At 46.2% G+C, this 26,026-nt stretch overlaps 1 protein-coding gene across 2 annotated transcripts in view; it reads left to right on the top strand.

The window, feature by feature from the left end:
* Positions 1-17,515, top strand: part of UBE2D2 (ubiquitin conjugating enzyme E2 D2) — a 28,835-nt gene extending 11,320 nt beyond the window's left edge. For both annotated transcript variants that reach the window (XM_065644207.1, XM_065644208.1), the window contains exons 3-7: positions 2,659-2,690; positions 2,782-2,859; positions 2,948-3,053; positions 14,685-14,778; positions 16,639-17,515. In XM_065644207.1, the coding sequence (XP_065500279.1) occupies positions 2,659-2,690; positions 2,782-2,859; positions 2,948-3,053; positions 14,685-14,778; positions 16,639-16,684 (356 nt within the window). In that variant the 3' untranslated portion in view covers positions 16,685-17,515. The remainder of the gene's footprint in view (positions 1-2,658; positions 2,691-2,781; positions 2,860-2,947; positions 3,054-14,684; positions 14,779-16,638) is intronic.
* The last annotated feature ends 8,511 nt before the right edge of the window (positions 17,516-26,026 follow it).

Here is a 26,026-nt window from a genome sequence, read left to right as displayed (position 1 = left end):
GTGGCAGCAATGGGAAGGTGCCTCCTCAGAGCTCCCTGTGCTCTGGGGCTGCCTCGTCACAATGACTTTCTCAGGGTTCAGGACATGCTGTGCTTGCAGAGCGGCATTTTGGGGCTAGTCCAGCCCATGCAAACTGTCCCCGGTTCTAAGCTTCTTGTCCCTGTAGTTCATAAACTTTGGAGAGTGAAGAGCTGTTTCTGCTTTGTAACCTGCTGGGACTGGATTTTCTTTCCCTTGGTGATGTAATTTTAGCACCTCTTCCACCCATCTCTGGCCTTTGTTTTGGAAATATCCTTGGCACTGGATTACACTGGTACACTTAGTCCTCTGCAGTGGCTCAGTTCCCTTCCAAACATGCACCTGAAAGTCAGCAACCCCCTTAATTTGTAAGTAGCTTTTTGAATGGCTGATTTCAAAGTCAAGAACCAATTGAAATAAGCTCTGCATGACAAATCCATCTTGTAGTTCACCAAACAACTCCTGGATGTTGTGAGAATCTAAAGCTTGGGTTAAACAAGCACTTTCCTTGAGTCTGGGTTTGAGGGGGCAGGAACTAACCCCAAAGCTTGTAAAATGTTAAGATTCACTGTGAAAGTGTTTTTCTTTCTGGTTTCTTGTTGGGTTTAAGACAGTTACATCAGTTTGGTTTTGGTGTGCAGGTTAAGGTCCAGTGCTGTTGTGTGCTCCGGTGCAGTCACGGTGAATCTCGCCAGCATCTACCGATGTGTGTGAAATTCTTGGTGTTTTTTGCTGTGATGAGCCACAGGTGTTTCTGCTGCCCCTCTGTCCTCCTGGTCTGGATTCCTCACTGTCCTGCCACAAGTGACAAGGGCTTCCTGTGGAGCTGTCAGAACCTTTTAAAATGGGTGAACACTACAGATGAACTCGTGAGTCACTGCTTTGATTTGCTGACTCTACACAGACTATAGAGTTTCTCAAAAAGCCCAGCGGGTGTTACCAGCTGTTGTAAACCCTTTGTAACAAACCTGTTGCTCCAACCAAACGTTCTGCTCTTGTCTTGGCTGGACTGTTCCCACTCCGCATTTTTTTTTTCCCTTCCTTGTATGAGATCATTCACAGTTGTAATGCCTGTACCACGTGTAATTAAAAACTGCTCATGCTAGATTAGAACAGGTACTGCCACTCTGGGCTGGAGCGTCTTTTGGCACAGGCAGGCTTGAGAGCTGTAGACACCAGTTGCAAGTTCAGTATTAACACACAGCTGTGGGTGGTGTCAGCTCCTGTGTCTTAAACACTTGCCCTGTAACAACGGGGGACTTGTGTACAGCTGCCCAGCTCTGAAGATGCGATGTAGCTGACATCCATGCAGAGGGAAACTTCCCCGGTACTATTTCACAAATAACTTGTGAAGGTGGTGCTCTCTGCACAAGCTGGCTCAGAGCCTTTGGAGAACTTAACTGCTGGAGAGGGTCCAGCACAGCCACGAAGATGGAGTGGAGCATCTCCTGTGTGAGGAAAGGCTGAGGGCGCTGGGGCTCTTGAGCTTGGAGAAGAGGAGACTGAGGGGTGACCTCATTCATGGTGATCAATATGGAAAGGGGGAGTGTCAGGAGGATGGAGCCAGGCTCTTCTGGGTGACAACCAGTGATAGGACAGGGGGCAATGGGTACAAACTGAAACACAGGAGGTTCCACTTGAACATGAGAAGAAACTTCTTCCCAGTCAGGGTGCCAGAGCCTGGCCCAGGCTGCCCAGGGAGGCTGTGGAGTCTCCTTCTCTGCAGACATTCCAACCCGCCTGGACACCTTCCTGTGTAACCTCATCTGGGTGTTCCTGCACCAGCGGGGGGATTGCACTGGATGAGCTTCCGAGGTCCCTTCCAACCCCTGACATTCTGGGATTCTGCAAACACAGGAGCCCCGACAACTTCCTAACGTGCCTCATGCAGATGAACAGCTTTGATTGTTTTCCTTGTGTTCTGCAGCATAAAGACATGCTTCACAAATCTGTATTGCTAGATTAAGATGTTCTCTTGGACAGATGCATATGGGTGAGACTTAATTTTTGTTCGTTTAGCTTGAAGTGTGCCCTAGCACACCCTGGTCCCGAGTATTGAGTAGGCTGTCATTCCTGCATCCTCTTAAGACTCGTATTGCTTTCTGCTGCTTTAAGGAAATCTTGGCATCTTTGTGGAGACTAAGCTTAAACATTCCGTCAAGATCCCACTGGTGTAGGTTACCTCTTTACACATAGTATATATACCAAGCTTAGGCTTACTCTCCATTTAGCCAAGGATCTGTGTAGCAGAGATCCCGCCTAAGAAAGGTGTGAGTTTGTACTGTACCTCAGCAGGTTTCTCTGTGAGGCCTGGCGTTGGAAACTGGGCTTTGATTCAGGCAGTTCATTGGAAACAACAACTCACTGATTTGTTGGGTCTGAAATGGTGACTGTAGCGATCTGTTCGTTTACGGTACTGGGATTTTTTTGCAGGGCGCAACACGTGTGGTACCACAGCAATCCCAAAGTGTGGACCAAGTCAGTGTGGAGTGTTGGTACTTGGTTTCAGTTTGTGGCTTGCTTCCCTGCAGCCTTTCAGAAGGCTGTTTTAAAATAGGCTTTCCTGTGCTGCTTTGTCTGGAAGTAAGTAGTTCATTACTTGAGCTTCTCCAAACTGAAGTAAATCTTTCTCTTTTTCAGTGTTCCATTGGCAAGCTACAATAATGGGACCAGTAAGTATGAGAGAATTGATGTTCATAGCTTTTTATGACTAGTCTTCTTGTAGTAACTCCTCCAGCTGCAATGATTCTTTTTCATTAACAGAATGACAGTCCCTATCAAGGTGGAGTATTTTTCTTGACAATTCACTTCCCAACAGATTATCCCTTCAAACCACCTAAGGTGAGTGGCTTGTACCATAAATCTCTTCATTACCATGTGGCGTAATGTACATTTGTGAGCCTACACTGAAATTTTCCTTCTTCTGCAGGTTGCATTTACAACAAGAATCTATCATCCAAATATTAACAGTAACGGCAGCATTTGTCTTGATATTCTACGATCACAGTGGTCCCCAGCACTAACTATTTCAAAAGGTACCTCCAATGCTCATTTAATTTTACTCTGCTGAAATGAATTACGGATTGGGATTTAGGATGTAAGAACCGCTGCGTCGCTGCTCCAACCCTGGGACATCCAGCTGGCAGCTGGTGAGCGCAGCGAGCTCCGGACGTCCCGTTTCCCTGTGACCGTGGGGGACTGGTCACCCTTGCCAGTACATCAGTTAAGTCTCACTACACCAAGTACGTAGTTTTGCCACCTCACTTCAGAGTCTAATAAAAAACCCACCAAAATTAAACTTGGCGTGTGCTGGTGGAAGACTACAGTGTTCAGAATGCACACTCAGTAAAACACATCGGGGAACAGCTGTGGCCTTGAAAAACACTGAGCATGCTTTCACTCTTTGTTATCTTAAAGTCCCTGTTTCAAGGGAGCATCAGAACTACTTGTTGGTCATTTTTTAACAAAACTTTCAATGACATGGGCTACCCAAACTTTTTAAAACTTAACTATTTTTTTTTTCTAGTTAAAAACATCCTTGTCCCTGTGGCAGGTGTTTGCTTGTGGGGCACTGGGATATATCCTTTCCCTGATAGAGTAGTATTCCTATTATTTGATGCAAATAGGAAGTTTTAAACACCTTGAAAGACGACCCAGGACTGAATTGTATAGATTTTTCTGTCTACTGAAAATGTGGGCCTGTGGTTTGTAGATCCAGCCATGGCAATTGAGAACACTTTTGCTCTCTTCTGTGCATGGACCATGTCCTGACAACTCAATTTTTGTAGGTTCACGCTGTCTTTGTAGTTAAACACTGCAGATATCACATACTTAAAGCATCCTTCACATTGTGTCCCAGCCCCATGATGCTGCTGTGTCGGCTGTAGTTTTTGCCTTCAGCTACATGGGATGTTCCCAGACTTTTTTTTTTTTCTTGTTGTTCAGAGTGATGACTCCTGGTGCCCTCCCTTGCACACCATAACTGTCTCCCTTTCACTGAACTCATAAAAGTTCCAGCCTTCTCTGTCCAGCTAAAGGCTTCTGCATTTGTGTAAACATGTGGAAAGACAAAACAATATCTTGTCTCTTGACCAAAGTGAATCAGTGAGAGCACAAGGCTGAAAGTCTCCCCTGTGGGTTGAAGACACTGAGGAAATGAGGTCAGGAAAGGGAATGTGATTATGAGGTTGATGCAGCTTTCCTTAGAAATGCTTTCAGCCAAGTACTAGCTACTGTAACAGCACCAAGTTAGTACCAAGTACTGATGTCTGTCATGTTTTGGTTAAATTGCCGGATAACTGGTTAGAATACTGTAGTTGGAGAATATGGAATGTGACGTGGTATCTTTATTTGTTTTAAAGCCTAATGTGACCATATAGGCAGTGGGTGGTAGATGGCATGCTTGAACATCCTGGAATTAGGCCGGCTGGAAAAAGGAGCAAGAATCTAAGAGGTGCTCATTTCATGAAGGAGTTAATGGCAGCCAAAGAAATTCTTACGAGTGACTTCACAGAAATTCAGAATACTTCCTCAGAGATAACAGGGGTGTCTTCTCAGAGGGCAGAGCTCAACTTAGGGGCAAGAACTGATACTTAAAAGCAGCATTGCTGCCTTGACCCAGTATAAATAAATTCCACAAAGGCAACTTCAATCATTTAGGGTGGAAATCTTGTTTTCAGTTAGTTTAGAGCTGTGTCTTTGTGGACTTTGGGGCTATTTCAGCTCTCTAGTAACTCTCTGATTAGCCTTATCAAAGAATAACTGTGTTCCTAGTAGGAAAAGCTGTTGGGTTATGTAATTAAAAATGAATAACAAGACTGAAGTTATTCAGCGTGAAGCTTACATCCGTTCCAAAGCAGCAATTTAGTATTTGTAGTGTAGATGTATTTCCTAAATTGTGCCTCCCTCGTGATGCAATTGGGAACAAGCTTTTAGACCTTAAAATCTGTAAGCAGATAACTAGAACACAGCTATAAAAAACCTGTACTTTACTAATAGAGAAATTGGGGAACACCAGAAACAATTCTAGGGAAGAGCTTACAACTCACGTGGACCAGATGTTACGTTGTAATTAATGAATGTGTTTTTCACACTAACCTGCAAGGGGAAAGGTGAAGGGCTATGCAGTGACTTCATTTTCATCTCTAGTGCTACTTTTTTGGTGGAAAGACTGAAAAATCATGTCAGTGCAAGTTTATCATCCCAGTGAAGTGGTAAAGGCCTTGGCTCCTTGTGCTCTGGAGGATGTTTGGCTGCTCCAGAGGGCACTTGAAGTGTCACAGAATCGTTTTGGTTGGGAAAGACCTTTTAAGATCATGGAGTCCAACCCTTAATGCTGTATCTGGCATGGGAGCCCACCCTGCCCTGTTTGGGCAAGATCGTGAGGGCTGGAGTGTGGGGCTGTTGGACCAGGTTTATTGCAGACTGCTAAATAAATAAGGACATTTCTGTCCCTTGGTGAGCAACTTGATAAAGTGATCTTGGCTATGCCGGCAGAGGTGACTTGCATCTTAGGTTTTTGTTCAGTCTTTCAAAGTGTTTGTCCCTCGTAGACTTGCTAAAATGGGTTCTGAAGAACCGAGAGAACATCACTGAGTGTCTCAATAGAATAGGTAACTTGCTTGTATTAGCAATTCTGAGGTAAGTGTTTCTTAAAGAATACATATTGTAGGATAAATCATCTCAAAATAGTCTTAAACACACCTTGGTGGTTAATTTAAACTCCAAACCTTAAGCAGAATGTGTAGGCTTAAATTAATGTTATCTCAAAGTCTACATAAATAAGAATCCCTGTTGCCTTAAACAGGAGAATAAAGTGTTTTAATGTGATTATAACTGCTCTCAGCTGTTTTTTGGAAAATCGTACTTTGTCTTGGATTTAGCAAGTGGATGTGCAAGAGTTAGTACTAAACTGAAGTACTCGTTCAGTGAAGGCCAGGCTGACTTGCTCTGTCACCCTCCCAGTTCTCCTGACTCTGTTTTATAACTGATGAGCCATGTAGCTTATATTAAGTATGTTAGAATACTCTGCCTGGTGAACAGCAGCTAATAACTTTTGTCTCGTTCACTTCCAGAGTTCAGCTCGCACTCTTCAAGCTCTTCCTACCAGTGCAGTGTGAATTTTCTGTGGTGCTGCTCTTACAGGTGTTGAAGAATTGTGTTACTAAGACTTCCTGGGTAGGAAATCCCAAGTACCCAGCACCCTAAATGAGCCTGATCCTCCCAGTGCAGTTTTCCAAATCAGGAAGTTGGTTTCTGATCATCCTCTTGGCTTTTAATTTGCCGGTTGTGGTGCTTACCTACGTGGCTGGTGGGGGCCCTGACTTCGTCGTATGGCGAGGATCAGTGTCTTCGTATGTACTGCGTTGTGGTTTTGGGGGAAACTTTCATTCTTGCATTACCACTGTCTTGCAGCTCTAATGTAGGTACTTGCGTCGCTGGAGGAGGCTCAGGGGATCTTAGCAATGTATATAAATACATGAAAGGAGATGACAGAGCCAGTCTGTTCTTGGTGGTGTCCAGTGGCAGGGCAAGAGGCTGTAGGTGCAAACTGAATTCCAGGAGGGTCCCTCTGAATGTCAGGAAACACTGGCACAGGTTGCCTTGGGAGGTTGCGGAGTCCTCGCACTTTAGGGATATTCAAAAGCCACCTGGACACAGTCATGGGCAACCTGCTGTAGGTGGCCCTGCTTGAGCAGGGGAATTGGACCAAGATGGTCTTGAGAGATCCCTTCCAACCTCAACTAGTCTCTTATACACTGCGCAAAACTTCTCATCACCAGGAATGGTTGAACTGATTTAACAGGAATTCAAGTTGCTTTGAAGCAAGAAGGTTAAACTGCTCAGATGTAGAGGTACCCTTACTGGGAGACTGGGCGAGATTGCTGGAAGAGTTTGAAATGGGACTGTGGTTAAGAAATAGGATTTAATTGAGCAGAGTCCAGAGTTGCTGTAATTTACTTGGATGCATCCTTCCCATTCACAGTTAGAAGCCAGTCATGTGGAAGTTACCGCTTTGAATGTCTTGGGCAGTACAACACAGCCTGGTTTTGGTTGTGTTTTAATGTTACAAGCTTAATGTTTGTCAGCACTGATAAACTTTGTGACAACTGTGTGCCTCACATGTAAAGGGCCTGGGGCCTGAAGCTCAAAAGTAGTGATTGTGTAGGTGAATGCTCCTTCGAGGTGTCAGTTTTCTTCCTATTTTTGAGGAACGGAGATCTAATTAGTAATGGACCTTGGTGTGGAGGAGGCTTCGCTGGTGTGAGAAGTAAGACAGCTGGATCAAGCCTCTGAAATGGAATTAAGAATTCCTCAGAAACGTTATGTGGCCAAAGCTCAGGTTTACGCCAGCAGAGATGTTTCATAATCCCTGGAGTACCAGGCTGAATGAAACTTGAGCTGACAAAGTTTGTTACTTTCATATTCGGAAACTTGGCTGGATGAGCTGAATCCAAAAAGCCCAGCATTCTGTGGCCTGGTCCTCCGGAAGGTGACAAGATACTTTCCATCAAAGAACTTACTGGCATAATATTGACCCGGGGCAGAGACAGCAGGATCAGCTGCTTCCGTTCCTGTGACCTCGCAGTACTGGTGTGGTGGGTGAGAACTGATACTTCCCTGTTTTATCCGACTGCTCAGAGTCAGTGCACAAGGTTTTCCATGGCATGGTCATCTTGAGAGCGCTGTGCCACTTCAGGTAGGACAGGCAGCTGAGTGAGTGTCATCCTGCCGTCCTCACAATCTGCCAAACGAAGTAACTGTCTCCTTACCTTCTTGGTACTGTGATAAAACTGCTGCTGCTGTGGTGTTCATACTTCCTTGGAGCTGGACTTTCCTTTGGTGGGCAAAGACTGGCTTGGCCTTGTCTGAGACCTTTTTCCCCATGCAGGAGTTGAGTCTACAGCAATAACTTCTCTTTTAAAAGGCGTTTTACCTCTTCTCCTTGCTCTACACATCCAATGGTGTGCTCTTTGTCTTTAAGGTAGTTAAGATAGCAGAGGTCTTCAAGGAGAGAGCTAAGGCTTGTGATTTTGTTTGACCTAAGCTGCTTGGTGCCCAAGAAAACACTTTGGTCCCAGACAAATTCTAGATTGGATCTCTTCTTCAGAGAGCAGTCATTGCACCAGACAGCTGTTGAATCTGAAAACACCAGTTGAGATTTTTTTGTTTTGTTTGTTTGGGGTTTTTTTGTTGTTGTTTGGGTTTGTTTGTTTTTTTTTTTTTTCCCCTGGGTAGCTCATTATCTTGGAAGAGTTGGTGCTTGCTTTTTATCTCCCTGCTGTGATTCAACTGGAGATTCTCTTGCTCCTCAGTAGCTTCTCATCCTGAAATGTCCCACAGATGAGTGCTTTACTGGACCAAGTTTGTGCAATTCCAGCTGGACTTAAATAATAGTATCTATAGTGGCTAATAGCCTGTATTAAGTGGACAGCTGGAAGTGATGGATATTAGACTCGTTCAGGCTTTGCAAGCAAATTGTATGCTTTAATTTTGAATTTGACTTCTTCATTGAGAAAGTGGAGATAATCAGTTGCTTTTGGCAATTTTCTAGAAGTCTGTGCCTAACAGGTCATGTCTTGGGCTTCTGTATGAAAAGCACTGTGCTGGTTTGACTGAAAACGAGTTAGTTTCCTTCATGCAGTTAGAAACCTTTCTTTTTCATAGCTAGCACCGTCATTATTTGGACTTAGTTTGGAGACAAGAGAACATCCTGGGACAGTTAATGTTTTTAATTGCTCTGGTCTGAGAACCAAGGGTGTTCTGAGCTCTGCCCACAGGTGTGAGGCAGTGAGGAAGGGGGGATGGATGTGGCAGAGCTTGCCTGATGTCCAGACTGATCAATGAGAGCGTTCCAGCCCATTAGCATCAGGCTTCATACTTAAGCAGAGTCAGGATCTTCCAGTCTCTCTTGCTTCTTCACTCTTTTTGTTGGAGCTGGGGGAGTCCAGTTTGGGATGGTGCTTCCTGGGACGGGCTGCTTGGTGTGGATAGAGTTTGTGAGGAATTACATTGAGTATCTTTTGTTTTCCATTCTATTTCTTTTTTTTTTTAATATATGTTTACTAGTAGTGTACTAGCATTTTGTTATTTTATTAAACTGTGCTTATCTCAATCCAATTCTCTCCCTTCCATTTTGATTCTCTCCCCTATTTGAGGCAGTTGGGGAGGGAGTGAGTGAGTGGCTATTGTGGTTGTGTTGCTGGCTTGGGTTGAACCATGACAAGCACCTCCACTTCTTGATTACCTGGGATCTTTGTCTCAATACAGGGTGACAGGGCAGAACTGATACCTTTCTAGTTCTGATATCTAAAGAAACCAGAACATTTAGCTTTTGGGTCTTAGTCGTGCCCTAACAAAGCTTAAATAGAGTTTTTTCAGTGGTGACCTGGACTGTTGAGCTTCTGTAGAACTCAACTTAGCCAAATTGATTTGAGCAACGTGTGTAAAGGTGAGTTAAACACTGTGGCTCGTGTTCAGCTGCTGCTGGCTCTTCAAGGCCACTTCCAGCTGCAGCTACGTGCTCTGGATGTGCGTGTGTCTTACCTGCATGACTTGGTTACAGACTCATCCCTGACATCAACAGGAGCTAATTGCTGTGGATAAATTACTGGGCACCTTCGACTTCCTCCTCCTGTTGACACTCCATGGGAGATGTTTGTCTGCTGGCTGTGAAGCTTCTTCCCTCTGCCTGGAGCTGAGAGCTTGTGCCTTTTAAAATGGTCTGTTCAGCTCCTGAGCTCCAGGAGCTTGCTGTGCCTCTCAGGTTTATCTGGGCCAGTTGATGCTCCAGTAGACAGATGGAAGTTTAAATGGTTTTCTGTATTGCTCATTTGGCTAGTGCTGGAGGGATCTGACTTCATTAATTGTCCTGACTAATGACCGAGCTGCTTCATAGCAGAAGCAGCTCAGCCATGGAGTTTACATATTGAATGTGTCTCCCCACATTTCTCATCTGAGGTGTGGCAGAACCAGGAGGATGAAATTACTCATCAGAAGCAGCCGGTTACTCTTAAGAGTGTAAGAGCACAGGAGCTGCTGAGAGGATGAGGTGGATTTTGTGGCAATGAATTAGCTGAACTTGTTGACAAGCTATAAATGGCATGATTCTTTGCACAGAGGAGCTGCCTTGAGACAGATTGTCCTTGAATTTTGGAGTGTTATGTACTCTGTCAAGGGAAGTCTTGGATCAGAGTTGTGCTGTGTTACGCTAGTAGACCTCATTTTGCATCAAAGAGCACATTGCCAGAGCATTCTTGATGTTAAGTGATCATTCTGCTTGATGAGAGTCCATTTGTATCGCTGCTCTCTAGGGAAGCGAAGCCCATTACTTTTTTAGGGCCACTTTAAGTCTTTCTGCTTGATGAGTTTGATTCTCCCAGTTCCTTTGGTTGCTGGAAGTACTTGGTCCAGGCCAGTCCGCAGCCCACTGAAGGGCGAGTTGGTTTTGTTGTCTGCAGCGGACAGCTGGGATCACAGCAGAAGGACTGGAGTTCAGTAGGCTGCTTGGTTAGTGAAATAAAGCTGAAGAAAAACCAGTTTCTTGAATGAAGGAGAGCCTTAAACTTGACAGTGTTTTAAGTTACTTAATGTTTTGTTACAGCCTGGACTGCATTGACAGTTAAGAATGAAGAGATGAGATTTAGCTATACTTGAACCCCTTGAATTGATGGGAAGCAAAATTTCTCTATTTTGCTATTACTGCCAAAAATCCAAACTTCTGAAGCGTGCGTACTCGTACTGCATCTCTTTCCAAGACTCGAAAGGATCCCGTCTACCCAACACCTTGAGAGCAGCTTTGCCAATGGTCGTGCAGACTGAGCAGGACGGTCTGTGGAACGATGTCACTCACCTGTCCTGGGTAGTTATTCAGCCTGGTTCTGTGGTTACAAAACTTGAGTTTTGTCAACTTCTTAGTTGTCTTCTACTAGTGTTGTAGTCATTTGATTAGTAAGTGTTAAGGCTTTGCTGTGAAATTCATTGCAATAATACTTGATTGTGGAAGAAGGCGGTCTGGTGTTTCTCTCTGTTCCACAGTGTTGGTTTAATTAGTTATTCTGCATCAAAGAACTCCTGTACACGACTATTAAGGATAACTTCTCTTTCCTCTTGCACTTGGCTCCTTAAACTTTAAAAGAGGGTACCTTTTTCCAAAGGTTTTTTTGTAGTGGTCTGGAGGCTGCTTATGTTTGGTCTAAAATGTGCATATGCACAGTGTTCTGGTGGAAAACCCCAAGAGAGAAATTTCATGAATTTATTTTGAACAAATAGCTGGGTTCAGCAGGCTGTTAAAACAGTTTAGGTAACTCAGTTAAAAATGTTTCTTGCTGAGGCTATACAGATAGAAAGGGAAAGATGTGAAGCTACCAGCAAGAGCAAGCATAATGGAGAATAGTTTTGATTAATGAAGGCTCACAAAAGTAAAACAAAACAGCTGAATGTGGCGTTGCAGCTTGAAGCCAAATAATTGTGCCCATTTTTATTCAAGGGTTTTGGAATAATACTACTTATAAAACAAGTGAACTGCTGAGGAATGAAAGCTAGACGTGTTTTTGGAAGTGACTAGATTGCCAGAATTCACCATGGGAAGCATTTAGTTACTCATTGAGTTCTAACAAATCACAGATGGTTTTAGTGGCATGGGAGTGTTTGTTTTTTTGTTTGTGGTGTTGTTTTTTGGGGTTTTTTTTGTTTGTGTGTTGTGTGTGTTTTGTTTTTTTTTTCTTAATGGGCAGTGAGAAGCAATGACACTTGTGTCGATAGCCTGTAAAGCAAGAACTAAAACTCCTGGGCTGGGACAGGGGCTCTCTCTCCCTCTGCTTTCAGCAAAGGTGCTGTTGTGCCTTGCCAGATTAAACTGATTTGTGGGCAACGTGGGGCTGCTCCTGCTCAGGAGGACATGGTTATCATGGTGCCCACACTGAGCAGCAGCTGGACCACTCTGGTGGGGTTTTGCGAGGGTGATGGGAGATGTGCGAGGAGGAGCTGCCGCCCAGCCCCACGGCTGTGGGGAATGGGGCATTTCAGTGGCCGGGGAAGGCAGAGAGAACCGGACAGACTTGCAGCTGGGTTCTGCTGATGAGGAGTGAGCAATCCTCAAAAAGAGTCCTTGGTATTAAAGGACTGTGGTAAGATAAAACTCAAGGGGAGTAGTTATAATAGCTGACCAAAATACTTTGATTGGATTTCCTGTAGCCTCTGTTAAAGGGAGGGGACAGATGTTTGCTGTTTTACTCATCTTGCCAGCTGAAGAAATGCAGTGACCAGAGCGGTGGAGTCTGATAAATACCAAGAACTGAGCTCCACGAAAATAGCTGGAGCAACGACTGTGTTTGAAGTTAAACTGACCGGCAGCAGCTGGGTGTAAGGTGGCAGAGAAATTCCCATTACTGAACACTCGTGTGAGCCTTACTCAGCGGACATGAGGAGAAAAACCAGTGCTGGAGCTGTTGGAAGGTGCTAAAGGTGCCGTGTCCCTTGCCAAGGGACAGCAGTTTGGGACTAGTGGCTTCTAGGTGTGTCCAGCACAAGATTAAAATCTTCACACTCTGAAGCTGTATTCTGAGGGGTGGTTGAATAAATGGTCTGAGTGTGGGCTGATGGTGGAGGATAATTAAGCTCTTAACTTTTTTGTAAGTCTACAGCAGAAAATTAGGGAAAAGGAAGAAGTTGTTCTTAATCTAGAACAAGAAATATGTTTGCTTAAATCAGGAACTCCTTGTTACTAAACTTCTAGAAGCTTTTAACTTGAAATTGATAATCCATTTGTTAAGACGTGGTGAAGCTTTCACTTTTGTCCCACTTGGAAAACTTTTCCCAGTTTACATGAATATTGGCCAAGGTGGCCACCAACATCCTGGCCTGTATCAGAAATGTGGCCAGCAGGCCCAGGGCAGGGACTCTCCCCTGTGCTGGGCGCTGGGGAGGCCAAACCTTGAATCCTGGGATCAGTTTTGGGCCCCTCATGCCAAGAAAGCCCTTGAGGGGTTGGAGTGAGTTGAGAGAAGGGGACAGAGCTGGGGAAGGGGCTGGAGCACAAGTGTGATGGGAGCGGCTGAGGGACCTGGGGGTTCAGCCTGGAGAACAGGAGCTGAGGGGAGACCTTCTGATCTCTGAACTGCCTGAAAGGAGCTTGGAGCCGGGAGGGTCGGGCTCTGCTCCCCAGGAACAAGCACCAGGACCAGAGGAAACGGCCTCAAGTTGCACCAGGGGAGGTTGAGGTTGGATCTGGGGAACAATTTCTTCCCCAAAGGGCTGTGGGGCATTGGAACAGGCTGCCCAGGGCAGTGGTGGAGTCACCATCCCTGGAGGGGTTGGACAGACGGAGATGAGGTTCTCAGGACATGGGGTAGTGGTGGCCTTGGCAGTGTGAGGTTTACAGTTAAACTCAATGATCTTAAAGTTCTTTTCCAACTTAAATGATTCTATGAATATTGGACCTATTCTCCCCTTTCTCTCTGGCTGTATCTAGCTGTTCTTTGTCTTGTGATCTCTCTTTTAGACTGTCTTTAAAAAACTAAAACCAAAACGAAATGCCACCAAACCAACCAACCCAAAGCCCAGCCCCGCCAGCGCAGTGCAGGCACGCCACGCTGTTCTTTCACCTCTTCTGGCATCTCTAGCACGGCAGCTCTGCCTCCTGCTCCACAGCACAGTAGCAACCAATGGAAGTTTGAACAGATTTGTGTTTAGAGCCTCCAAACTTGGAACTGCTGTCACCTCCAACTTGGGGGATGCATTGTGACAACTCCGCTGTTGCTGTGATTGCTGAAGGGACATACGGAGTGACGCTGTTGGAGTAAAACAAGCTGCAAGAAAGGGATGCGAAGGAATGTTTGGCATTTCTCTGCGGGGGCAAGATGTCCCTGACATGCCTCATGTCGTGTTGTCCCAATGCGCTTTGCTTATAACTTGCTGCCTTCCCATCTCCTTCCACTTTGGTGTGGACACAGGGATGTGCACGTGCTATTTGTAGCTTTGTGGGCAGGATCTGGCTCCTTATAGGGATGAAGGTTGATGCCTCCCTGAGCAGCAGCATATGAGCAGGATGTGGCATCTGGAATATATATGGTACATATTTATAGTGAAACCTTAAAGTTCAGGGCTTTCTTGATTCATTTTGAATACTATTCTACAATTAATCTGTCTCAACCTACCTTATGCTCAGAAAATAATTCGATAAAGCCTCTTAATTCTCTGCAAGACTAGCATTTTTTTTAAAACAGTTCTTAAGTAGATGCGAGCAGCTCATGCTGCCTTCGTCTCAGTTGGGTCTGGCTGCTGTTTGACTTCTGTGTAGTTCTTCTGCAAGTCATTAACAATGAGGTTACCTGATTTAGGGAAATCCTGAATTTCAAGTGCAAAAGCAAGGCTGATTTCTGAGAAGACTTTCAGGTGCGGTTTCAGATCGCAGACTTCTGACTGAAGCTGTAGTGAGATACATCTATCCAGGAGGTTACACCTTGTGGTGACATTTAAAAACTTGTGGTCATGCAAAGTTGTGTAGTTAAATGGTAAACAGTTTTGTTCAAAACCACTTGGCCGAAGTGTGTGGGATTTTTAAAAAATGATGCTGGAGGGGAACACAGTGGGTGGACTGACTTGTACAGGTGTTTTCAGCTGCACTTAAACTCTAATTCAGTATCTCTTTATTTTTCTCTCCTCAGTACTTTTGTCCATCTGTTCTCTGTTGTGTGATCCCAATCCAGATGATCCTTTAGTGCCTGAGATTGCACGGATCTACAAAACAGATAGAGAAAAGTGAGTATGGAAGCCAAAAACAGTGGAACATTCTTGACAGCAAAGTCCACACTTTAATAGGAAAGGGGAACTGAAAGGACCTGCTTCTTGGGAAAGTGTGTCAACTTTGATTTGCCTTTTTCACTTTAACTGTGGTCTTTTTAGAGATTTTTTTTGTTTGTTTGTTTTCCCTGGGATCTGGAATGCAGCTATTTTACCAGCACTGCATTGCTATAGGAAAAAGGTACAAATGCCAGTAGAAGTGAAGGGTGTAGAGGCCTCCTACTTGTGTGGGTTTGTTACTGCATTTTCATTCCACACAGGAATCTCTCAGTGTTGTAGCTGTTAACTACCAGTTTTCTTGATCTAATGAAAATGTGAAATGAACAGTGCAAATCTGTTTCATATGGAGCTCTTAAATTGGATGTGACCAGCTTTGGGAGCCTGCTGTAATTCTACATAACCAGCAGAGGGAGAACAAGTTACTCTAGTGGGAGAGAGTTTCTGTGCTATTGGTGATGGAGTCATAAAAATACCCTGTTCCATCTTCATTTGACAACACAAGGAAAGTACAAGTGGTGCAGAGGTGGGGTGGGAGTTTGCATGAAGTTAACAGTGAAAAAGGAGAGAGCTCTGGTCCCAGTGAAGAGATTTAAATTGCTTTCTTTGAAAGCAACAGCTTAGTGACCATTGTAAACACTTTACAACCTCACTGTTCCTTTCCAGGTCTGATCAGTAGTGTTAATTTCTGAAGCTCCATGGTCATCTGATGAGAACAAAATAGGGAGGGAGGGAAAATGATCCACAAACTTGCTTACTCTGCTGCATACTTGAGGAGCAGTGCTAGAGAAGTTCATGCATCCTGTTTTTAATGAGCTGCCAGAGAATCAGTACGTGTTTTGAAATGCAGCTAGCAGCGACTGCACTTAATGTATGCAGACCTCTCCTATTTTTCCAAAAATAGGGAAATTTTTTGCTTAAATGTAGCTGGACTTGCTTCTTGAGTAGTCTCAGAACAGTGAAGTAACAAATGCTCTCGCCTTCACAAGTGGATTGTCAGATTCTTTAAGCTAAAGAACATTGTCTAGAGAGAGAATTCTCACACAGAAGCCCAGTCCAAGTACATAACTAGAAAACTCCTTGCTATAAGTGTTTTATGTTTTTTCTACAAATTCTGTAGAACAAGAACAAGCTTATCTCTGACAACAGAAGGTGAATTTTATCATTACTGGTATCACAATGACTGCTTTGTTTTACTGAGCTTCCTTTAGCAGTGGCTCTGGCTATAAAGGGTATTTGGGCTCAAAAAGCTACAAGTGTCTGGGGAATAGGAGCATATTGTGTCTTCAGAAAAAAAAAAAATTCTGGTGGACAAATTGCTGTGTCCTCATAGTCATTGAAATAGCCGAATGCAATATGTAGCTTGAACCAAGGCAGCTGAGGTTTGGCAGCCCAGCAGATACCAGGGACCAGGCTTAACTTTAAGGGAGGACGAATGAGGTGGGAGGGAAATATCTATTTTTTTTCCAGAATGCCAAAATTCAAACGGACAATAATAGTTTCCCTGAGGATGCAGCAGTCGGGGCTGCACGTAAAAGCTGCCGGAATATCCTTCCCCACAGACCTGCACTAGCTCTGCTCTGTGGCTTGAATCACAAAGATCTCACATTCCTGTTGTAAATATGACTAGTTATTTCTTTTCCATGAAGTACTGTGGCCTTTAGTGTTTCCCCTGTTTGCCTAATATTTCAGTTTGCTCTTAAATTTTACAAATTCATGATACTACTGGAGAAAAATGTAGGTTCCAGTGTAGACTATAGTGCTGGAGCGGCAATGCTGTTTGGATGTTATGTTGAGTAAATCCTCTTTTTATACATACAGGTACAACAGAATAGCTCGGGAATGGACTCAGAAGTATGCGATGTAATTAAAGAAATTATTGGATAACCTCTACAAATAAAGATAGGGGAACTCTGAAAGAGAAAGTCCTTTTGATTTCCATTTGACTGCTTTCTATGAGCCCACGCCTCATCTTCCCCTGTGCACATGTTTACCTGATACAGCAGTGCTGCGTGTTGTACATACTTGGAACAACAAAATAGAAATACTGTATTTCCCCGTACCAACATTGACTCCTAGCAGAGAAGTGTGTGTGTGAAAAGCTGGTTCTTCAGTCATAACTTTGTGAGCCTAAAAGCATTCCTTGTTGATTTAAATTGGGTAATAAAATGTGAATGGGCGAGTTATGGTGGATTTCGTATTCCCAGGGACAGTGTTGCTGATCCGTGAAGACTTTTAAGTGGAATCCTTTTAAACTCATAACAGTTATGAAAAGCAAGGTGAAGAACTTGAAGCTGTTTCTGTATTCATTTTATTCTGAAGGACCTACACCTTAGGTAAATGTTATGACCAATGAGAGAAACTGTACCCACATCCTGTGTTTAAGGTCTAAGTTTAACCGGTCAACATTTAAATGGATTGGAGCTATTAGTGCATCAAGTGATGTTGATTTGTTTCAACTCTGTCCCCTCCTTCATACTTTTTTTGGTTTGTATGTGGTTTCTCAGTTAATACATAGCTAATAGCTCTTATTTTTCTTAAGTTTTTTAACTGCTTAGGTCTTTCTGGATGTAAGGGTAAAAATCCATTTGACAGAAAACTTGTGTATATTTAAAGACCCAACTGCTCCCCTGGAGCTTGTACGTTCAAGAATGATTAATCTGTGTAATAAACTGATTACTACAGTCATTACATATAACTTTGTGTGAATAGGCTTTTAATTTTAAGAGAAGTTTGTTACAGGCTAAAACTACCGGTGGATTTCTCTAAAACTCTTGCATTTGCAAAGGGTTGATTTGGAAGTCGTGAAGCAGTTTGGTTTGCATCACACAAGGCTGTACACCTGACTGAGACATCAGCCTAAGCACGTACATGGAATCAGGATGTGTAGTGTGCCAGGAACTCGACTGTTAAACCAAATAAGCAGTTTACTAAATGAGAATCTGAGTGACATTTTACAAAGCCTAATGGTATTATTCCCACTTGCATGGGACCTAACACAATGCGTATGTACTGTAGGTAAGTGAAACCATATGTAACTAAAATAATGGATGTAAAAGGGTAAAAAAGAAAAAAAAACCTACCAAACACATCAGCACAAACTTTCATAAAATGTAGCTTTTACATAATTACTTTGCACTAAACATTTGCAAATGTTCATACAGTTTTAAATTGTACTTGTATGTGTCTTTTTTGAACAAAGTCTTCACTTGAATCTAGTGAAAAAATGTAGTTTGAACCTTTTCTTTGTATACAAGTGTATTTGCCAGCATCGTTGGTGTGAAATAGGTGAGTCTGCAAGTTTATCTCCTTAGTAGAATTGTAAACGAAGCCATCGCCTATGAGGGAGTGGCCGTGGCCTCCGGCTCTCCAGCCACAGGGTCTGTCCCGTCTGCTCTCAAATGCATCTTTACACTCTTGCACAAATGAGGAATAAATGTCCACTGCTTTTGGTCTAAACCTGTTCCCCTTGTCTCATCTCTCGATGTCCTCGTGTCTGCACAGCTGGATGTGAATGTCTGCGGTGTTTCTAGGAGTCCTCGCAGCCAGCGGTAGGTGACAGCAGGATGTGTGGAGACGGCTGCTCAGGTGACGTGACACGGCTGCTTCACTGAAAAAGAAGCTGAGCACATGGCTGTGGTTCCTGGTTTAGTGACAACGTAGGGATGAGAGGGACAAATCTGGTGTGCAGGAACATGAACTGGCTGTTGGCTCATCTGGAACTCTTGGCACTGGTGTGTCGTGGCACAAGGTGGTGTCTTTACCGGCTCAGAAGGCTGTCGGTGGCCTGTTGCTGGTGCAGCCCTGGAGAAAAATTCGTGTTGTCAAAGCGGGCATGTGAGCTGGGGCTGCGAGTGTGTCCTGGGCTGGCGTTCACCTCTCCTGGTCCTGGATGGATCTGGTGTGTGGCTGGGGCTCCTGCCAGCCCTGTGACCACGGGGACACCTGCAGCCCCATGCGGGGGCTGGAGTGACTGCACACCTTGTGGGTTTACCCTGAACTGCATTAACAAGCGAGCCACCTCCATTTTTATTGTTATTGTTTGGCTGGTTTTTGGCATTGGTGCTTACTGGAAGAGATCAGAGGCTGCACAGGAGAGCGAGCAGGGAGCAGTCAGGAGTGTGGAAGTTGAGGATGATGGTTTCCTTTTCTGATGGGGCAGCAGCTGCATCCACGAGGTGCCTGGGAAGTGATGTGGCCCGTGTACGAGTTGGAACGGCGGAGTCCTGCGTGTTGAAACAACATCAGCACGTCTGCTCACGTGGGGCCGGTTGTTTCCTGCTCGTGCTGGTGTGTTTGAGCAGCTCAGGCTGTCCCGGTGCTGTGGCAGAGGTTCTGGAGCAGTAAAAGCGAGACTGGACTTGGCAGTGCCAGGTTAATGGTTGGACTCTGCTCTTACGGGTGGTTTCCAACCAAAACAACTCTGTGATTCTGCCCTTAGGGAGGATGTGCTGTGCCGCATGGGTTCACTGGGTGGCGTTGAGTGTTGTACAGTGAACTAGATAAAGGAGCCTTTTTATTTTTTCTAGGTTTTAACTTAAAACCTGATCCAGCTTAGCCTTTTGGGGGACTAGAAACTTGCTGTTTTGTGTATTGTGCATGTTCTGATATAAAACAGCACAAGAAACCAGGGCTCAGCTCGTTGCATTTCTAGGAACTCTGAGCGCATTATGTCAAACTTTTTCAGTCCCTGTCCAACTTGTTTTTTTACTTGATTTAGTATTTTAAGTGAACTGCTGCGCTCTGCGTGGCTTTCTTGGCGCTGGCACTTCTGTGGATGTGCGTACAACTTACTGGTTTTGTCTGGTCGGTGCAGGAGGTGCCAGGCGGCTGAGGGCCCCGTGGAGCCGGCACCGGGCAGTGCTGGAGGCCTGACTGCCGTGCTTGGAATATCCAGCTTGTCCTTCAGTAGCACGTGCTGCTGCGGTTCTGAGAGCTTTTTAGCAATGCAACAGTGATAAATACATTTTAAAAAAATCCATTATTACCTTGCTATACCAACACTTTCAAGTAGGCTGCATACTGAAGCACCTACAGACTTTCAGTCTGCACCCATGGAATGATGTAGAAAAGACAGTGGACTAAGCTGGGTGTAATCTTGTGTCCCAGTAAAGCGAACTGTATCCTGTCCCTTGCCACCGAGGCCATGGCTTTCCTCGCATTTTGTAGCAGCAGCTGCTGGCAGAAATGCATGGCTGCGATTTCTGACAGTCTTGGTCCTGTTGACAGCAGCAAAACGGTCCTGTTCCCAGCTCTGTGCGGTACAAGATCGGAAGGACAGCGGGAAGGGCTTTGCCCAGTTAACTGTTTTCCCTTGTGCCCTGAGCAGCTCTTGCTGGCAGAGGAAAACTGCTCAGAGCAGTGAACAGTCACTGTCACCTTGCTCTGAAGAACCAGGACAAGATAAACCATCTCTGAACGTGCCTGGGTGGAGGAGCCTGTGTCTCAGGCCCTGTCCCCGCTGCCCGGGCACAGCTCGGAAGCACCTCCTGCAAAAACAAAAACCCCAGTATATTTGGGTGGGAGGAAACCATGCTCCTTAAGTAACTTGGGAGCAATTTTGCTCTCCTTCAGCATTAGGGAAACCTACCTCCATCTCCTACAGATAGCCAGAAAAGAGTTTCATCCCCCCAATTACTGTGTCCTTCCATTCCTTGACTCCTTTGTATAGATTAGAACGAGTCCATGATCAGAGTTGGAAATTGGAGTTGTTTGGGGGTTTGGCAGAAGCTGTTTCCTACAGGGAATGCACAGGGATGAGTGTGTTGAGGGCACCTGATGGAAGGTTTAAAGCGGGAGCAGACCTGTGCGGCTCTTGTGGGTGTGTGGAGACCAACCCCTGCCCCAGTGACTGCAGTGGAGGGTTTTGAGGGTTCCTGCAGCCGCTGCCCCCGGGCGCTGGAGTGTGTGTGGCTGGGTCTGCGCTAACTCCGCTGTGCTCTTGGAAGTGTTGCAATTTGATCATTAAATCATTCCCTTAAACTTAATGTGACTTGACCGCTTTTTTGTTGTTTTGTTTTTGCTTTACCTGTGACTCTTACCTGTTGTGTGTGCGTTTTTTTTAATTTCTAACTTTTTTGGCTTATTTTCTTTCCTCTTGTGGCTGCTCCCCCTTTTCCCCAATGATCCAGTTCTGCACTGTCCCCAGCCATCTCCAGGTGCCTTGGTCTTGTTTTTTTTAACTCGCTGCCAAGCCTGGCTTGCTCCCTGCACACAGACAATACTTTGTGAGCAATGCTGAGTAACCTTGGCACTTTCCTGCCAATTTCTTGCTGTAGAAACGTGGATGTTTTCAGCAAGCCCAGTGCTGCCCTCTTGTTGGAAGCTGGGTTGTCAGACCGAGCTGCTGCTGATCCCCATGTCTGTGATTCACTTGCCGTCAGCTCTGTAAAGCTGGGATCAACTCTGTAAAGCTGGGATCAGCTCTGGTGTGAGGGCACAAGGCACGTGTGCTGTTGGGGGGAGCCAGAGACATCTTGACTGGGGGTTCCCACAGCTCCTGGCTTGGGGGTGACTCTGCCTCCCATTTGGCATCCACAGGTTTTGTTGTTGTGTTTCTGCCTCTGAGCATCCCCTTCCTTCCCTGCATGAGAACAGTTTTTATTGTCATATAGTTCGGGCAAAGCATCTCAGGGTGAGTTGGGATCAGATGTATTTACAGTTCTCATCCTTTCTGGAACAAACGTGTCCATAATGAATACTCTTTATGGATAAATCTCTTGCTGAGTTGCTTGGTGACAGATTTATCAGTGAGTTTATCAGCGAGTTGCTTGGGTGTGCTTTCTTCCTTGCCCCCAGCTATGGGGAAAAGTCATTCAGCTCCCACTGATGGAAGTTCTTGCTGGTCTGGAGCTTCTTGTAGACAGTAGCTGGGTCACCAGGGCTGCAGAGCAGATTTGGGGTGGAATTGCAGAGGACAGGGCTGGAAGACCAAGTCGCTGGGCGTAGAAGCAACTCGGCATTCTGAATAAGCTGGGAGCGTGCGTTCGTTTGGGCGCTGCAGGCGCTGGTGTGTGTTCTCAGGCTCTGCACTACCTTCCCCGAGAGAAATCACGTTTATTGGCACTGGAAGCTCAGCCGGACCCTGTTCTTTCTCCAACAGTGACCACAATGCAAGGCCCGTGTGGGAAGGTGGGAGCAGGACGGGCAGCTGCGATGCTCAGATCCCGCTCTCGGGGAAGCTGTGGGCTCTGGAACCTCCGGCTGCCTTGAGCAGACCTGTGAACGTCTCCTCTCTGTCTCGGGGTTTGTGGAACATCTCGCTGTTTCTCTGTATTGGGTCCTGTCAGTCTGCAGTGGTTTAGTGGTGCCGGTGATGGGTCTGGGGGAAGCTGGGCTGCCTGGCGGGGCTCAGCCAGGAACAGGGAACTCACCGCTTAGAGCTGGTATTAAGCAGACAACCTAGTTTTGGGGTCGTGTTTGTGGTGGGGTTTTTTTGTGTGCATTGTTTTTTTTGGGTGGGGAGAGGGGGTACAGGGGGGAGGTTGTTTGCCTTTTTTTTTTTTTTTTAATAAATTAAGTGATATCGTTTGTAAATTGGTACTGGTAAGAGGGCCCAACAGAGCAAGGGGAGCTGTGGACCTGTGTATGCTCAGGCTGTTGTTACAAGATCACATAAAACATCATGTCAGAGTTGTTGTTGGGGAACACCTACCCTAGAAAGCAAAGTTTTGGAACCAGGACTGTGTGTTACAGAGACCAAAGGGTTAAACCTGGACCAGCCCATGGGCTGAGGGAAGGTGCGAAGCTGCGGGAATGGTCTTTGGAGTTTGTAGGATCATTTCAGTTGGAAGGGACCCTCAGGATCATTGAGTCCAACCATAACCTAACTCCAGCACTAAACCATGTCCCTGAGAACCTCATCTAAACACCTTTTAAACCCCTCCAGGGATGGTGACTCCAGCACTGCCCTGGGCAGCCTGTTCCAATGCCCCACAGCCCTTTGGGGAAGAAATTGTTCCCCAGATCCAACCTCAACCTCCCCTGGTGCAACTTGAGGCCGTTTCCTCTGGTCCTGGCGCTTGTTCCTGGGGAGCAGAGCCCGACCCCCCCTGGCTCCAAGCTCCTTTCAGGCAGGTCAGAGATCAGAAGGTCTCCCCTCAGCTCCTGTTCTCCAGCTGAACCCCCAGCTCCCGCAGCTGCTCCCATCACACTTGTGCTCCAGCCCCGCACCAGCTTCATCACCTCCTCTGTGCTCTCTCTAGTACCTCAATGTCTTTCTTATGATGAGGGGCCCAAAAGTGATCCCAGGATTCAAGGTTTGTGCTCAGGGCTTTGCCCGTTGTCAGTGCTGGCTGCCAGGGAGCGTCAGCTCTTCTCCAGGTGTGCTCTCGGACTTCCTCTGATAGCAGATGGTGAGTGTTCTGACGCCATGAACACCGTACCTCGCATTTCCCCCTTACCTGCGTGTGCAGCCCCCGTGTCCAACTGAAAGAGGTGATCCTGCCCGTGTCCTGCTCCCCTTGCGCTGCTGGAGCTGCTGGGCTGGTCGGGCTGGGGCAAGGAACAAGGCGGCCATGGGCCACCACAGCTGGCAGCAAGATGGGGAAAAGTGCCAATAATAGTGTTGTAGATGTGGGGAGCACTGATTTCCTGGGCTGATGGAGCAAAGGTGAACCTGGAGGTACCATTGCAGAGGGTTGTGACCTCCTTTCCCTGAAACAAAACTGGTGTTTTGTGTCTAAACCCTCTCCCTGCTCACCTGAGGCACCGCAGGAGCTGTGCTTCATGGGAGACTTGATTTCATAGAATCACAGTTTGGGTGGGAAGGGACCTTCCCAGCTCCCCCAGTGCCCCCCCTGCCATGAGCAGGGACATCTGCACCAGCTCAGGTTGCTCAGAGCCCCGTCCAGCCTGGCCTGGGATGTCTCCAGGGATGGTTCATCCACCACCGCTCTGGCCAACCTGGGCCAGGCTCTCACCACCCTCAGGGCAACAATTTCTTCCTCGTGTCCGGCCTGAATCTCCCTCCTTTATTTAAAACCATCACCCCTACCTTGTGTCTGCTCTTGAGACAGTGTTTAGCAAATTTTATTATAACTCACATACAGCTTGAGAGTGTGATATATATATATATATTTTTTTTTTTTTTTTTTTTTCTGAATCTTCATCTAGAGCTTTGTGAGTCAATGTGGTGACACTGTCAGTGTCTCTTTGCGAGGTCTGTGCATTGTCAGTTCAGTGTGGAGTTTGGTAATTGTGCCTTTCTGCAGTGAGTTGTGCCCGTCTGTCGCTCCGTGCTTGGGGCAGCCCCAGCAGGTTCCGCAGTCCTGCTGTGAGTTGTGTTGCGCAGGTGGATAACTCGGTGTCACCAGAGCTTCAAGACAAACTTTGCTGCACCTTGTGGCTTTGTGTGGTTCCTTATGCTGACCCACCTCCTGATCAGCATCTGGGTGGAGAGGTGCTCCCAAGTGTCTGCTCCTCTGTTCTCCTGGTAATTCTGTGCATACACACAGACACAGAATCACACAGAATGTCAGGGACTGGAAGGGACCTCAGAAGCTCACCCAGTGCAATCCCCCCACCGGAGCAGGAACACCCAGATGAGGTTACACAGGAAGGTGTCCAGGCGGGTTGGAATGTCTGCAGAGAAGGAGACTCCACAACCTCCCTGGGCAGCCTGGGCCAGGCTCTGGCACCCTCACTGGGAAGAAGTTTCTTCTCATATTTAAGTGGAACCTCCTGTGTTCCAGTTTGCACCCATTGCCCCTTGTCCTATCATGGTTGTCACCCAGAAGAGCCTGGCTCCATCCTCCTGACACTCCCCCTTTCCATGTTGATCACCATGAATGAGGTCAGCCCTCAGCTCCTCAGCCTTTCCTCACACGGGAGATGTTCCACTCCCTTAATGGCTTCCCTGTTTTGCCCCCTTTTTTATTTTATATTTTATTTTTTATATGTATGTTGTTTTTAACCCACCTTGGCTGACACCTTGCAGGATGACAGCTCAGATTTTTCAGGCAAACAAAGGGGACTGAGCGGCGCAGTTGGTGTGACCCAGGACGGCGTGTGACGGCCCCGGACGTACCCGCACTGTTTGCTGTAACTAAGCAGGTGCCGGCTGCACCTCGCTGCGGAGATAACGGGTGCGCGCGTCGCCTGGCCGTGGCACCTTGGTCATGAGCTGTGTGTTGATCTACCTGAATTAGTGCCTGGGATTGACCCTGTTGCATTTATCGCTTGTATGAAGCTCCGTGTGTTTTGTTTTTTTTTGCTGTTGTAACCCTAAATACCATCATAAAGTACTCGGTGTTTCGACTTGCCATCCCTTCTTGGAAAACGCTGATGAAGAAGCTGCGGGAGCTTCTCCACATCCTCCTCGTGGGAGGACAGGCTTTGCCAAGTGGATGTTCCTGGGCTTGTCATTGGGCTCAAATGCTGCAGCCTGAGATGATGCACAACAGGTAAGCATAGACACTCTGCTGGTACCTCTATTTAAATGCTAAAAGCTTTCATCAAGTCATATCTTAGAAATAGTACCACAGAATCATTTTGGTTGGAAGAGACCATTAGGGTCGAGTCCAACCATAACTGGCACTGCCCCATGTCCCTGAGAACCTCATCTCCGTCTGTCCAACCCCTCCAGGGATGGTGCCTCCACCACTGCCCTGGGCAGCCTGTTCCAATGCCCCACAGCCCTTTGGGGAAGAAATTGTTCCCAAGATCCAACCTCAACCTCCCCTGGTGCAACTTGAGGCCGTTTCCTCTCATCCTCTTGCCTTGGTGAAGTAACTTAACTCACAAACGACGTGGCCTTACCTTAACCTGAACTACATGAGATTCTTAATCCTTCAGACTCAGCCTCATTTCTCCTTTTTATTGCTGTTCTTTTTCTCCTGCCAAACTCAACTTTCTGCGGGGCTGTGTTTGTCCCAGCCCTTGCCCTGCCCTTGGCTGCATTAGCAGCCGTGTCTGAGCACAGGCGTCCTCTTGGCTGAGCACCAAGTGTGTGTGGCCAGCAAGAGCTGTGGGACCATTTTCCCTGTCCAGGCTGGTGTAGGACTGGGGTGGGGGGAGCTGGAAGCCTCTCGGGACTGTCCAGCCTCAGAGGGAGAATCCGCCTGTACAACCACTGTAAAAACTGCTCGGTGTTTCGAAGTTTGGGGCTTGTTTTTCCTAGCTCTGCCTTTCAACCTGTGCTTCTTGTTGTGATTTTTGTTTGCTGGGAGAGGAGCCGGAGCTGGCGATGAGACCAGGAGTTGTCGAACCT

The sequence above is a fragment of the Caloenas nicobarica genome, chromosome 13 (genome assembly GCF_036013445.1).
Source record: "Caloenas nicobarica isolate bCalNic1 chromosome 13, bCalNic1.hap1, whole genome shotgun sequence".
Taxonomy (NCBI): Eukaryota; Metazoa; Chordata; class Aves; order Columbiformes; family Columbidae; genus Caloenas; species Caloenas nicobarica.
The sequence above is the reverse complement of the archived record's forward strand: the minus strand, read 5'-3'. Positions and strand labels throughout refer to the sequence as shown.